Genomic DNA, 15,475 nt, shown 5'->3' on the forward strand with positions numbered 1-15,475 from the left:
ATTGAAATTAAGTTTATCAGACATAAATTTTGTTGTTAAATGTGTTTGCGAGTTATATGTCTAACCCGCGAGAATTAGTTGCACTACAATTGAGAAACATAACTAATCTTTCTAAAAAAATTAATAATAATAAAATAAAATTCAATTTATACTTAAATAAATTTGATACGATTGAATTCATACTAACTTATTAACTAAACCAGGAAGATAAAGAAAAAATTATGCTTAAACGCAAAATGTGTTTATTAAGAAGAAACATAATCATACATTAAAAAATTAATAATAATAATAAGTTTTATATGGTAGAGGAGGATATAAAAAAAATATGGTTATTATAATTTTTGCGTTAAATTATTAATTTACGTAATTTTTTTCTATTAGATTATAACGTATTAATTTAGAACATTTTATATATATAAAAAAAATCAATAGAAGAGGAGATAATGCTTGTTTGGCGGGTAAACCGAATGAGAAATGCCGATTCAGTACTGTATCTCACCGCCATCATCATCTAACCTCCATTATCGTCATCATCGATTTCTTACTCTTCAATTCAAAGTCTCTGCAACTTGTATATCGCCTCCGCCGCCGCCGCAATCGCCTTCCTTGACAAGAAGAAGAGCCATATCTCTGTTTGCAGCGTCATCGATTTTGTATACTACTGTTACTTTCTCTCTCTCCGACTCCATTTCGCGGTCCAAGCCGTCTACACCTGACTTCTTTGAGATCGAGAACTCCGGAGGAGTGAAGGCGTTGGATCTTCGCGTCGGCGATGGAACACTCCCCCTCGATGGCGACCAGGTCCTCGTTCTTTCTCCTTTTCCGATGATAGATTTATTTGTCTGTATCGCTCAATTTCGTTGAGATCAAACCAAAAACCTAATTACATGTGGATAAACAAACGAAATAGACTAGTACTGTGACATGATGATCTTTAATTGGAAGATCTACTGTAATTTAGGTTAGATTGGCTCAATTTTGTCAGAATCCAATTCAATTTAAACTATCATATGCTCATCTCATCATAATCAGAGATGAATAATTGAAGATAATCCATTATCATTATTACTCTATCATAAAGGTTTCAATTCATTACTATGGGAGGTTAGCTGCAAAGCAAGGTTGGCGATTTGATTCTACATATGATCACAAAGATCAAACAGGGGAGCCTATTCCATTTACATTCATCCTTGGATCTGGCAAAGTAAGATCATATTCTTTACTTATAGATCATGTTAAATGTGAAAAGATGTAGTCAATAAGTGTGAATTCTGTTTTGTGATGTGTTGTTGAATGTTGATGACTCAATGAGGATCAAATTGTAGGTCATATCTGGCATTGAAGCTTCTGTAAGATCAATGAAGGTTGGAGGAATTCGTCGAGTTATTATCCCACCTTCCCAAGGATATCAGAACATGAATCAAGAACCTATACCACCAAATGTGAATTGTTATCTTATAAATTTGGTTTTAATTCATATTCATTTGGTTTTTGATTTATTGTTCTTGTTTGTGAAGTTCTTTGATAGGCAGAGGTTGTTTACAACAATTTTTAACCCTACTCGTCTCTCCAACGGGGAAGGATCTACATTGGGGACATTGATATTCGACATAGAGTTGGTTCGCACTAGGCATTCATGAAACCGATAAAAGCTTTTGGTTGGGATCCTTTCGATTTCTAACGATGATTGTGTATAAGATGCGTGGATGATTCGATGATCGCGACCAATACACGAAAGAATTCTTGCAAGTGAATTAGGTATGATTCAGTAAATGCCACTTCCTGTCATTGTTTCATTTGTGTAATTAATTTCATGGAGTTGGGATATTGATTATGTTAATTCAAATGAAACAAATTTTAAGTTTGAGGCTGATTATTTATTCAGTTGTAAAGTACAGGGGGCAATTCGAACTAGTTCCCATTACTTAACTGCTATTTTTCTTTCATTTAATATATTATATACTTTTTAAAACATTTCTTTTAAATTTTTTTTATATGAAATTAGAGTCCGATTTATCAAAACTGGTAAAATTTTCAAATTGTAAATAATTTTGATTTTATAATTTTATAAAAAATATAAAAGGTTAATATATAAATTTAAAAAAATATTATTTATTCAAATAGATAAATTTATATAATTTATTTTGTAAACATAAATTTTTTAGTGTCATTTATTTATTATTATTATTTAATTTATTTTATACTAATAATATATAAGTAATATTCTTTTAAAAGAAACTATCAATCTTAACTTGAATGACCATAAACATCTTTTTCACTCAAATTTTTTTAACTTATTAAGTTTTTATTGAAAATTAATAGTTTGGGTCTTAATTCATCTATTTTGTATTTGCATTGCCCTAAAAAAGTAACATGTTTTCCTCCATTTTCTCAAAAATTAAAACTCATAATCTAAATCTAGTCAAACAAATTGGCCAAATTTGAAAACAGTTTTGTCAAAAAAAAATTATTTGAATATTAATCAAGATTAATAATGTTATGAAATATATTTAATTATGTATATATATGAATAGATTTAATAATCCAATAAGTTTACAATTAATTTTATTTAGAATGAATGCATTCATAATTTCTCGCTATTGTTTTAATACATTTAAAGTTGAATTTGAACGATAAAATGTTTGAATTGAAACAATAAAACATGATCAAATGATATATGTATAACCTATGATTCATAATATTATCTTATCTAAAATCAATATTTATACACATTTTTAAATTAGAACCTAGAGGATAAATTAAATACGAGTGTTTTATAGTCATATTTTGGGAAATGATGAAGCAACAATTTCTTATTGGCTCATCAGCATGACTTTTTAGGTATTTTATTTAGCTTTTGCTTTGTTTATTTATTTATGGATTATTCTTGTTGTTAACTTTCATTTTATTTTGTATAAATATTTTCTTTAACAATCATTTTAAATTGAAAATAAATTATATTAAAAGAATTTTTGTCATGTAAGTGTATGATAAGTTTTAATATTGATTCTCATTGAGTAATTAATGTTAATTTATTTTAAATTGTGTTGACAAATGTGAAAATAAATTTGATGTAAAAATATAAAAACCTGACTTTTTTGGTGTTGTACCAATTTGCAAGAAATAATGTAATAATTGATTTTTTTTTGGAATATAATAATAATTTATTTGAATTGAATATTAGTTCACCCAACTCCCTTTCCTACTTAGACATAGATGTCCTAACTATGCAAATTATTAGCTTTCCATTCACATTCACGTAAGAATAATAATAATAATAAAAACATAAGACAATGCTTAATTATATTTAGAAACTAATATCTAACTATTTTTATTATAATAATCATAGGCTGAAATAACAAAGTAGGATTCTTTATTTGAGGCAAATTATAATTTAAAACTTTTTCTTTAACCTCATAATTTAATTTGAAAATCTGTATAGTCAGTTTTCAAACCTCACAAAAATGCAGTTATTTAAATTTTGTAGGTTAAAATTTAAAATAGTTTATTTTCCATTTAGTACAATTTTTTTTTCTTCCAATTATGATCTGAATTACAAATTTTAGTGTTAGTTCAATAAAGAAATAGTGTATAAAAATATTATAATTTTTTATTTATTTATGAAATTATAGTTTACTTTTGAATTTAACACGTCTTTTACCTTATTCCAATTTTAAAATATTTTTTTTATTTACTTTTAAAAATAATTTAACTTAAATGAATAATAAGGAATCGAATATAGGGTAATGTTAATTTTTTAAGTCAAATTGATAATTTTTTTTGGTAGTCATTTCAAAACTCTTTTTTTTAACTTTATAATTTGGAGCTCTTTATGGTAAAACTATATAAAACGATCATAACAATTTCAAACACCGTTAACTTATTATCTACGTAACATTTATAAAAATATAAATAAAAGATTAATGTCACTAAATTATCTACCGAATTTCAACAAAATGAGAATTTTGATTAGAATTGATGGTCAAAACACTCGATTCGTAAAATTTCGGTAGTTAAATTAGTGACATTAATATTTTTATTTTTATTTTTAAATGACACGTAGATAATAAGTTAGCGACATTTGAAATTGTTAAAACAAAATCTTGTTTGACATAACTTTAACACTAAAGAGTCCCAAATTTTACGCAGGCTTTTCCGTTGCGAGACGATTCTACCCTTCGCGTTACGCGACGAAAATAATTTCGCCAGAATATTTTGAAATGATCATCAACGTAATTGACCAACGCATCTAAAAGGTTTTTTAGGATCATTTCGTCAAATTTCCCTTGAAAATAAGCCCATTATTTTTACTTTGGAATGTTTAAATGAGAATAAATGAAGTTACAGGGTTGTAAATGAACATAAACAATAACTTCAATTACCAATTTACAAACATTATCCATCAGATTTTCTTTTTGGTCCATTCGAGTCCTTTCACTGTCCCGTGAATCTCTCTCTTCCAATTTTTTTGAACTTAAAACCTTTACTTTTTTTCTCCTTTGTGGTAGAGAAGACAAGTATAGAACCAGATCTGGTACGCAAGAACGCTCTATTTCAATACACAGATCGAATAAGATGTCGCAGAAATCATTGATCTATACTTTTGTATCGCGTGGAACTGTGATCCTCACAGAGTTCACCGAATTCAGCGGTAATTTCAACTCAATCGCCTTCCAATGTCTCCAGAAGCTTCCTGCAACGAACAACAAGTTCACTTACAACTGCGATGGTCACACCTTCAATTATTTAGTCGATAACGGATTCAGTAAGTTCACTTTGTTTGATTGTGTTGTTTGATCTAGGGCATCTGTATTGTTTCATTTGTGTAATTGATTTGATTTGGATGATTTATCCTGATCTATATTTGAATGTTTATTTGAGCTACATGCCAAGCTTATGACTGTCATTATGCTGTATCTTTGATTTGGACGGTTTTGTTTCTATTGACTGTTGAATTTATAGGATTTTGAATCTTATGTAACCGGAAGGTAACAGGAGAAGCATTTTCTGAAGTGTAACTGTGTAAGAGATTAAGTCCTGTTTTTGTAATAGGAAACTGTTTTTTAGTGAAAATAAGATAGTTGTGTTGAGTTATATTTCAAATATTTCATTAGCAATGTATAATGTTGCTAGTATATGGGTTTTGTATCTTTACATATTTTCAGTCACCTAGAGATAATTAACCAACAAAAGAAATGATTTACCATAAACCTTCCGATTTTGGAGGAAATGGATTTGCAAAGAGTGAAGTTGAACTTATTTTTTCATATCTCCCTATTTGATTCGATCATGGATATAAAACAGTGAGGCAAGAGTATTTGATATATGCTCATCTCAGCACTATAGAAGAAGGGTTGTTACTTATTTTTTCATATCTCCCCATTTGATTCGATCATGGATATAAAACAGTGAGACGTGAGTATTTGATGTATGCTCATCTCAGCACTATAGAAGGGTTATTACTTATTTTTTCATATCTTCCCATTTGATTCGATCATGGATATAAAACAGTGAGGTGGAAGTATTTGATATATGCTCATCTCAGCACTATAGAAGAATGGTTATTACTTGTTTCATCAATTGTTGGTGAAGATTTGGTTACGCCTCAATTGAGAATGATAGTCTCTTTTTTTTCACATTATGCAATATGGAGTTGATGCATTTCCAATTGTTCTTTTTTTTGCAGCATACTGTGTTGTTGCAGATGAATCAGTTGGAAGGCAGATTCCTATTGCTTACCTAGAACGGGTTAAGGATGATTTCACATCTAAGTATGGTGGTGGAAAAGCTGCAACAGCTACTGCTAATAGCCTGAAGAAGGAATATGGGTATCAGATTGTAGTAAAAAAAGAAGAAAATAATTGTGAAGAATGGTATTTGTAGTAAAATAATTTTCTGATGGTGACTATTTTAATGCAGGCCAAAGTTAAAGGAACATATGCAATACTGTGTAGATCATCCAGATGAAATTAACAAGCTTTCCAAAGTGAAAGCTCAAGTTTCTGAAGTCAAAGGCGTTATGATGGAGAACATTGAGAAGGTATGTGACGTGTTTTAGGTATTTTCTGGATGCAATACTGAGTATATATTTAGAAAGAGTTATCGTTTTCAAAGTAGAAATGCATTAGCTCTAGAAGTGGTCAAGTGACTCACTCCAAATTTGTAATTTATTGAAGCCTTATCCTATCTTTTTAAATCATAATCACTGTCACTGTCTCACTGGAAAATCACAAAAGTTAAAACTGAATGTAATTTTGTTTTTGTTCATATACCCTGTTTTTGTTTCTACTGGTATACAAATTATTTTCTTGATTATGATTCAAATTATAATGTAATTCCTTGATTCATTTGGTATGGAGATTCTTTTGTTTTTGACAAACATAACAAATGTAGATATTGTCATATCATAATCAACATGAAAAGAAAACTTAAATAACAAAACAGGCCAATTGATTCTTGAATTACAATCGTCAGAACCAAGATCACATAATGTTTCATACTATTAATGATTCAATCTCCCTAAACCCCTGATAATTTTGTTACAGGTTCTGGATCGTGGAGAGAAAATTGAGGTATTGGTGGATAAAACTGAGAACCTTCATAATCAGGTCAGTAGTAATGCTCAAAATTGGTTGTTTGTAGATGGGTTAATTTACGGAGAAGCAGCAGCAATAGTAGATAATAATATGTTATGACATTACACAAACAGGCACAGGACTTTAAAAACACTGGAACAAAAGTAAGGAGGAAGATGTGGCTGCAAAATATGAAAATCAAGCTTATTGTTCTGGGAATTCTCATAGCTCTCATCCTCATAATAATCCTTTCTGTTTGTCACGGTTTCAACTGCGGAAAGTAAGCACATAATATTTTTACATTGCAAGGAATCTCCTCCCCGCCGCTGTTAGTAGTATGTCAGAGTTCTATTCTTCTGTATTTGCGTATGCGATGATGATCGTGTTGGGTGTGCTATTGTTCTTGTTTTATTTTGTATCTAGTTGGACTTTTAGTAGATATAGCCATATGTGGGCGATGAAGTTTTTTTGTTTTTTTTCTTCTTCTTTGTTTTCCAAATATAATGAATCTTAAGAAAAACAGCATTCATATTATTGCTGGATTTATGCTATATGGGTAATGCCTGGTTTGGTTCGAAATTATCAGTGTATTTTGACTTGAATTTGGGTATAATTTTTTTTTATGTGATACTGCTTTGTTTATGTTGATAGGCAACCTAAAACTAACAGATAATAGTAAAATAAATGATCAACATAGTAGTTTGTTTCATGTTATAAAAGAGAAGAAAAAAATGGGTTTTTTTATCTTTGGTTCATAACAGAAGATGTCATTTTTGTTTTGTTTAATGTAGATTATCTATTTGAATTGTTATTTTTCTATAATGTCATGGGGACTATGCACATTAAATAATAATATCAAAACCTCAACTTCCATGGCAACATGAATTTTATAAAATACATGGTGTTGAAATTTAAACAAAAATAACTATATTAAAATATTATTCAGTCCACTGTCTTATTAATTATATTTTTAATAAAAAATTATATTTTATCTTTACATATTAATATTTAATAAATTTAAAAATATGTATATATATTTAAAATTATTACTAATCAATTTTTTTAAAATAATTAAATATTTATTTAAATAACTTAGGGACAAAGTTTTAATTAAGAATGCTTTTAATAATAAGACAGTTAAATTGAATTGAAGTTTAAATAACAAATAATTTAATTAATTATTTTTTTTTTGGTATAATTTGATAGCGTGAAAGTCTAATGGAAATAATAAATAAATAAAAAAGATCAGGACTTAAAAGTTCATAACAGAACCTGTGTAAAAAAAATATTTTATTTATTTATTTATTTATTATTATTTTAAAATTTTCACAATCAGTACATTTATAACGATCTATTTATTATTTTCAACAATCAGTACATTTATATCAAACATGGAATACAAATATTTAGAAATAAAAAATTAAATAAAAATATTTAAACTTGGTTTGATAATAAAACATATTATTTATATCAATTAGTTAATAAATGTAATATATTGAATTATATAAATTGATATATATATATATATATATATATATATATATATATATATATATATATATATATATATATATATATATATATATATATATATATATATATATATATATATATGAATATTTTTTAAACTTATATAAATGATAGAGTGAATATATATATATATATTTCTGATCATTTATTTATCAATTCTCTTTCTTATCTTGTAAGGAATTTAGATAGGATCACATCTTTATTTTATAATAATATTTTAGATTAGTTAAGTAACATTAAAAATTTGATAAATTATAAACAAATAGGAGAATAAGAAAGTTTGTTTTATTTCTAGAAAAAAATGAAAAACATAATATAACTTACTATTTAATTTTTTTTTTCTCTCTTAAAATAAGTTAGATATTTTTAATATATTTTCTATAAAAATACTTTATTCAAAATACTAAATAAATATTTAATATAATAAATTACATGACAAGTATGTTATCAAAACTAGCTTAATGTTTGATCATTTTCCCATATAATCTATTACTTTTATTTATTTATATTTTATGCACACTCCAAATAGATATAAATTCAAACCAGTTTGTAATAGTTGACTTTTTTTTTTGTTGTGAAAGTGACATAATATTATAACTTTTAAGTCAATATATTACGGTTTAGGTTTGAATGTTAATCTTTATAATAAGTGGTTGCATCAAAGGGCCTAGTTTGAATGTTAATCTTTATAATAAGATATGACTGAATAAGATCCTAGTTCATATAGAAAATAAAATTGTTACTGAATTATAATATATAGTTTTTATTTTATCAAATGTAGTTTTTTTTCTTCTGGATTTTATGTGTAAGTGTAATCAAATAGGATATTAACTCTCATCATGTTATAACTGATTAAAGTCTTTGTCTTAAGTATTCTACATTAATTAGGTCAATAATAACGGTTAATTAACCAAGCATGCATTGTTTTTGCTTTTGAATTAAAAAGTTAAGTGATATATTTAGTTTTAAATGATGAACACTTTTTGACCTAGATTTATTTCTTAAAACATTTATTTCCATCAAATTGCTTTGACAGAAAGTTTGATTTATTTTTACTATTACTGGGTTAATTTAAGAAGTGATTACCATACTAACAATAATGCTCCACAAGTCAATTTTTTTTACCCAAATTTATTTTTGAGAATTACAAGCATGACCCTTTTTTTAAATTAGAGTGTTGTAAAAATTGAACCTAATTTTTTTTAGAAAAAACATTTGTCATTGTGGCAAAAAAAAAATTTCACCACAAAGATCAAATTATTTCGTATCAATTTAAATGTAAGATTTTCAATCCGTATGAAAACTTGCACAATCAGTCCTAACTCTTCTTTTAACCTATGATCAAAATCAAATTCAAAATCTTTAATTTGCTAAGCAAGTTTCTTTTCATTTAAGCTAGTAATATTTCTTGAAAATAAAAGCATAATATATTATCTGTTATAATATATAACTTTTTTGTGACTAAAAAAATATTTTGAGATGTTTCATCCATCTTGGTTACAACCTAATATAGATTAAGTTCTTTGATTTTCCTTGTTAATTATTTGTCCTTCTACTAAATGTATCAAAACCAAACTTTGTAATATATATTTTTTTAAATAATCATCTAAAGGCATTCCTTATGTATTAGGATTTTAATTTTTCTTTTCTGAGAAATGATAAACTCAACGAAAGATTTAACGAAAGTAAGTCCACGAATTCGACGTTGCCTGCCAGTTTGTCCCCACGTCCCGAAAGCGCTCATTTCGGGTTCTGAAACCACTCATTTCGGGACAAGAATTTATTTATTTATTTTTTTGTCCCGAAATGACCGTTTCGGGACCTGAAATAAGCGTTTCGGATCATTTTGAAAAATTTCTCTCTTCTACCCACATGTCATGCCACGTTGATTCGTAGACTTAGTTTCGTTCATCTTTTCGTTGAGTTTATCACTTTTCTTCTTTTTGAATGCATTTTTTTTTCGAGTTTTGATTTGAGGTTCTTGGGTGGTTTGATATTTTAGTATAAAATATTTTAAGTTTTTTTTTTAATTGTAACCAATTATTATATTTTTTTCAACAAATATTTTTTGTTATTTTAGAAAAATTTGAACCAAAAAATAGTTTAGTACTTTTTAGAAAATTAATATATTTATTTTTATATTTTATTCATTATATTTATATAGTATATTACTTTTTTTTGTTAAAATAAAAATTATAATAATAATAAAATAGACATTAGAAATTAATTTCTCATTTCAGAAATCATGATGGATAAGTCATTATAATTTCTTTTACAAAATAAAGTCACTTTAAAATTTTTATTATGCCGATACTTTTTTTTATCAAATAAAATAAAATTGTAAAAATAAATGGACAGTCTCTCAAAATCCAGATAATCATAATATTAGTGTAGGATTATTTTAATAAGAACATTATTTCTTACCTTTATTTGGATATTATAAATATTAAAGTCTATATTTACCATTAAGAAATATCTTTGTATTATTTTCTTATATAATATTCTTAATTTTTTTTATTATAAGCACAACTTTCTTAATATCCTTAACATTTTACTCAAACAATTCCATGAACAAGTCATTAAATTATTTCCAAATTTTAATATATGTCCATAATATTTTTAATATATATGGCAGAAAGTTTTTCTTTATTTACAATTTTTTAAGTTTAAAAAATAATCATTTTTAAAGGTAGATATATTTTATGTCACACTCATGGATTTTAACAATCTAAAATAAGTAAATGTCAGAACTTGTAAGGTTATGTTTGAATGTATATAATTAAAATTAAAATTCTTATTTTATAAAATAATGGAATTAAATTAAAATGTCACTGCTAATTTTTAAAAAACAAATCATTTTTGGTTTTCACAAAATTATGGAATTATATTTCTAATGTACAAATAATTTTAAATTGAAACTTAAGAATTCAAATTTTTGTAATTTAGAAAGAGTTACTTACTATTACAAGTCAAATAAAAAAAATATTTTTTAAGAGATTAAAATTAGTAGATTAAATTTTCACGTGAAAAATGATGTGAGATGTTATAATAATTAAAAAAACAATTCTAAATGATGATTAATAATATAAAATTATAGTTGGGACCTGTTCTCTTTGAGTTTTTTTAAAAATTCAACCCAAATTAAATTTTCCAATCAATCACTTCTCAACAATTACATCACTCATTTCATTAACCAAAATACCAAAATACCCTCTATTTTAAATTATTATTTATTATTTTGTTTATATATATCAATACCTTTTAAGTCTTTTTATCAAAAATAATTATCACATCCTCAAAATCATCACCAATCAATCATTAATTTTTTCTCCCTCTAGGTTTTTTTAAAAAACCTCAATCCAAACAAGGCCTTGAATTGTTTTTAAGTTTTTTTTACCATTTTTTTTGATGGATTGCTAAAATCCCCGTGATGTCACATAATATAATATATTATTTCAAAAGTGTACACAAATTTAAGTTACAATTGTGTGTAAGGCCTCGTTCTCTTTGGGTTTTTAAAAAAACCTAACCAAAACCAATTTTCTAATCAATCACTTCTCAACAATCACATCACTCATTTCATTAACCAAAATACTAACATACCCTCTATTTTAAATTATTATTTTTAGTTTATTCACATATATCAATACCCTTTAAGTCTTTTTACCTAAAATAATCATCACTTCCTCAAAATCATCACCAATCATTATTTTTTTCTCCCTCTAGGTTTTTTAAAAAACCCCAATCCGAACAAGGCCTAAGTCTAGCTATATTAAAAATTCATTTTCAAATAAGTATTTTAGATTACTGAAATCCATAGTGTAGGAAAAATATAATATATTATTTCCAAAAAAAATCCCTTAAAAGTTACCAATTTAAAAAGTTACAATTTTTTGGCTATATAAAAATACATGAACATTTTACAAAATTAGTTATGTTTTGTCCAATAGAATACTAATCATAATTGAAAGAGGTTAGTTTAATTTACCTTTGGAAAAACAAATCAAATTTATTATACATTATCAAATTATCAATCCTTAATATATTTCCAAAGGCAATCAAATTACCAAGTCAAACAAAGGCAATGGCCAAAGTGTAATATTATACCACCAACATTTTGAAATAAAATGAGATTTACCTTAATTAATTAGTGGGTAATAATTATAAGCCACCCAATAATAACATTACATAAAAGTAAAAAGTAAATATTGCAAGAGGTAAGGTAATCCTAATATAATATTTAAAGGATTAAATTTTACTATCTAAAAAAAAAATAATTCTCTTGATCACTAATTACAAGCTTATCACAATTAATTAGTCATTACAAAATCATATGTACTTCTTTCAAATACTTAATTGTGTGGGTCTAAAGAGATCTCTTCCACACAGATTTTTGTCCTATTAAGTAAATAAAAAATAAATTTGGTTGTTATTTTTTTGGATTAGTTATTCTTGGAATTTATTTATTGTGAACTTGGTATTTTGCACAATATATATAGTATTGTTTTTATAATTAAACTCAAAACGCGTTCTCGTTTATATAATATTATTTGTTTTTATAGTTAAATTTAAACCGCGTCCTCTTATATAAAATATTATTTGGACATTTTATAAAAATATTACCTAAAGTTGTATTATTTTATTATTATTATGTAAGTTTTGAATTTTTTTTATATTAAAATCATACTAAAAAGTCAGCATAAATAAAGTAGACATTTTCATAAAATTCTGAAAAAAAATGAGTGACAAAGATAAGATATGAATGAAAAATTTCAACCTACTAAAGTTTTCTTTAATAAAATAAAACATTAAAATAGAATAATATATCACCCTCAAAAGAAAAAGAAAAAGAAAAAGAAAAAGAAAAAGAAAAACATAAAATTTTGATAATCATCAAACTCAGATTTCCAATATATTAATTTAAAATTTAAAAAGCAAACAGTTGATAGTTATTATTATCTTATTTATTTATATTTATATATTTAAGTAGTTTTTTAATCACCACTAAATTTTATATACTTATGAATTATTTTGAAAAAGAGAAACTTTTTATTTTTTTATCAAAGAAACTTACTGGCATACCTATAGACAAATTTAAATTTAATAATATTTGACTAAAATAGAATATAGTAAATCTTTACAATAAAAAGAAGAGAAAAAGTTATTTTTTCTCTACAAATGGTCAAAATCTATATTTAGATTAGATATCATTCTGTAAAAAAAAGAAAAAAACTGTCACTGATAGCTGCATGAATTAATTGCTATAATTAATCAAAATCCTTTTTTGTTCATATATATAGGTACCTAGATATCTATCCTTACAACAACATATTTATTATTATCAATCTCCCCATCTTAATCTTAATATATATATAGGCATATATTTTTTATACACAATTGTATTTGTATTGTTGTTCTCTAAGATTGTAAGAAATAATTCAACCATGACTATTAATGGTCATCTCCCGGCACTCTTCAATTCGCAATTCGCCGATAGCAGGTACTCGTATTTTTCGATGTTATTTTTTTTTTCTATTTTTTTTCTCTCTCGATTTTTACATTATTTCCTGTATTTTGTTTGTATTTGTGAAGTCGACATGGAAATGGCGACCAAGGAAGTGTGGAACAATTTAGATCTCAACATTTGTCTGGAATCCCGGTCGTTGAAGCTATGATGTGTCAACCTATGTCAATGCCGATGGACTCAACTATGATGTGTCAGCCTATGTCAATGCCGATGGGAGTCCAGCACAACATGCCGATGGGAGTCCAACACAACCTAACCGACCAGTTTAATAGAAAACGTACTAGGGGTCTCTCTTTTGATCAATCGGGTAATTATTGTTTTGCGGATTTACCTGCTACCGACGGAGATAAAATCTCGTCGTTGATCCGACAACAACAAATGGAAACCAACTCCTTAGTTAATGAACATGTATGTATGCACAAATTGTACCAATCTAATCATACTATTATTAACGCGCATGATTTAATTAATTACATTTATTTGGATTTGTGATTTTCAGACCAAGAAATTAAAAATGGACCTCATGGGGCGTCAATCTCAACATGCAAAGCAGTTGTTAGCTTCGGTTAGTGAAGGATATTTGGGGAAAATGAAAGAACAAAGCGACGAGATCTGGAGAAAAGGAAGGGACATCTGGTTCCTTGAACAAAAAATACAAAAATTGATGGAGGATAACAAATTGTTGATGAACTCAGCTATGACTAGTGAAGCGAATGCCAATTCTCTACAAGAAAAATTGGACCAACTTCAAGATTATTATAATTCCAACCAACATTTGTTGGCAGTTGTTAATGAAGAGGAGGTGGAATCCCGATGTAATAGCAATTATCATATTGTAGAGTTCGTCGGTGAGAATGAGGGTGGCAGCGACGGTTTTGTGCCCAAGAAATACAAATGTAAGACATGCGGAGATATGGAGGCGTCTGTCTTGCTACTACCGTGTAGACATCTTTGTCTTTGCTCATCTTGCGGTAACAATATGCTCCGCACTTGCCCCGTGTGTGAAATTAAGATTGACACAACTATCCGTGTCAATATGTTATGAAGAAATTGAATTTTATTGTTAGGAGGAACATTTTTCCTTGTTTTATTTAATATTTTTATTCAATAATCTTTTATTGACAGCCAATTTCATCCAATTTGATTAATGATACAATATTTGACTTGGTTGTTGTTTTATTATTATTATTATTATTATTATTATTATTATTATTATTATTATTATTATTATTATATTTTAAATAGATATCTAATTTATTATAAAGAGCATAATTTATAATATTTGTAATTTTCTTGTATCTGCATGTGGATTTTTCTTCTTCTTCTTCTTGTTTTTATTTATTTATTTATTTTATGTTATATTAATAATATTATATATTTTTACGTTATAATTAAACAAAGAATATAGTCAATTAATTAATTATTGTAGATTGAATTTTTATTTTTAAGGGTTCATGGAGGAGTCGGTTTTGTGTGCTACACATCTTACATATATTATTAATGGTGTCTCTAGGTTAAGCTCTTATATGATAAATATATAACATGTCCGTTTTGCTCATTTTTATCTAAATAAGTTACTTTATTAAACCTCATGTATGTTATGAAGTCTATAATAGCTCACAAATCAATATGTAGATATATTTAGGGTTTGAAATCTCATTTATCACCTACCATATATTCATAAAATTTCTCAATTTTCAAACTTTTGTTTTCATCCTTACAATCTCACATTCAATTTATTTTCATCTATTCTTTTATCAAATATTATTAATTAGCTTAAAAACATTACACCCCTTGTGCCTATAGTAACAATATAGTACGTGTCATATATTCTTTTGCGACA

The 15,475-nt window shown here is 26.3% G+C and overlaps 3 protein-coding genes across 3 annotated transcripts; all 3 read left to right on the forward strand.

Moving 5' to 3' along the window:
• Positions 1-444: 444 nt before the first annotated feature.
• On the forward strand, positions 445-1,884 carry LOC124911974 (peptidyl-prolyl cis-trans isomerase FKBP17-1, chloroplastic). Its single transcript, XM_047452522.1, has 4 exons — positions 445-801; positions 1,082-1,204; positions 1,326-1,442; positions 1,518-1,884. The coding sequence occupies exons 1-4, from the start codon at positions 475-477 to the stop codon at positions 1,638-1,640; spliced, it is 690 nt and encodes a 229-aa protein (XP_047308478.1). The 5' UTR covers positions 445-474; the 3' UTR covers positions 1,641-1,884.
• A 2,569-nt stretch (positions 1,885-4,453) lies between these two features.
• On the forward strand, positions 4,454-7,152 carry LOC124912476 (vesicle-associated membrane protein 721-like). Its single transcript, XM_047453101.1, has 5 exons — positions 4,454-4,765; positions 5,687-5,828; positions 5,920-6,040; positions 6,546-6,608; positions 6,710-7,152. The coding sequence occupies exons 1-5, from the start codon at positions 4,576-4,578 to the stop codon at positions 6,857-6,859; spliced, it is 666 nt and encodes a 221-aa protein (XP_047309057.1). The 5' UTR covers positions 4,454-4,575; the 3' UTR covers positions 6,860-7,152.
• Positions 7,153-13,549: 6,397 nt separating this feature from the next.
• Positions 13,550-14,677, forward strand: LOC124912706 (E3 ubiquitin-protein ligase BOI-like). Its single transcript, XM_047453357.1, has 3 exons — positions 13,550-13,605; positions 13,698-14,040; positions 14,132-14,677. The coding sequence occupies exons 1-3, from the start codon at positions 13,550-13,552 to the stop codon at positions 14,675-14,677; spliced, it is 945 nt and encodes a 314-aa protein (XP_047309313.1).
• Positions 14,678-15,475: the final 798 nt, after the last annotated feature.

This window comes from Impatiens glandulifera, chromosome 8 (assembly GCF_907164915.1).
Source record: "Impatiens glandulifera chromosome 8, dImpGla2.1, whole genome shotgun sequence".
Taxonomy (NCBI): Eukaryota; Viridiplantae; Streptophyta; class Magnoliopsida; order Ericales; family Balsaminaceae; genus Impatiens; species Impatiens glandulifera.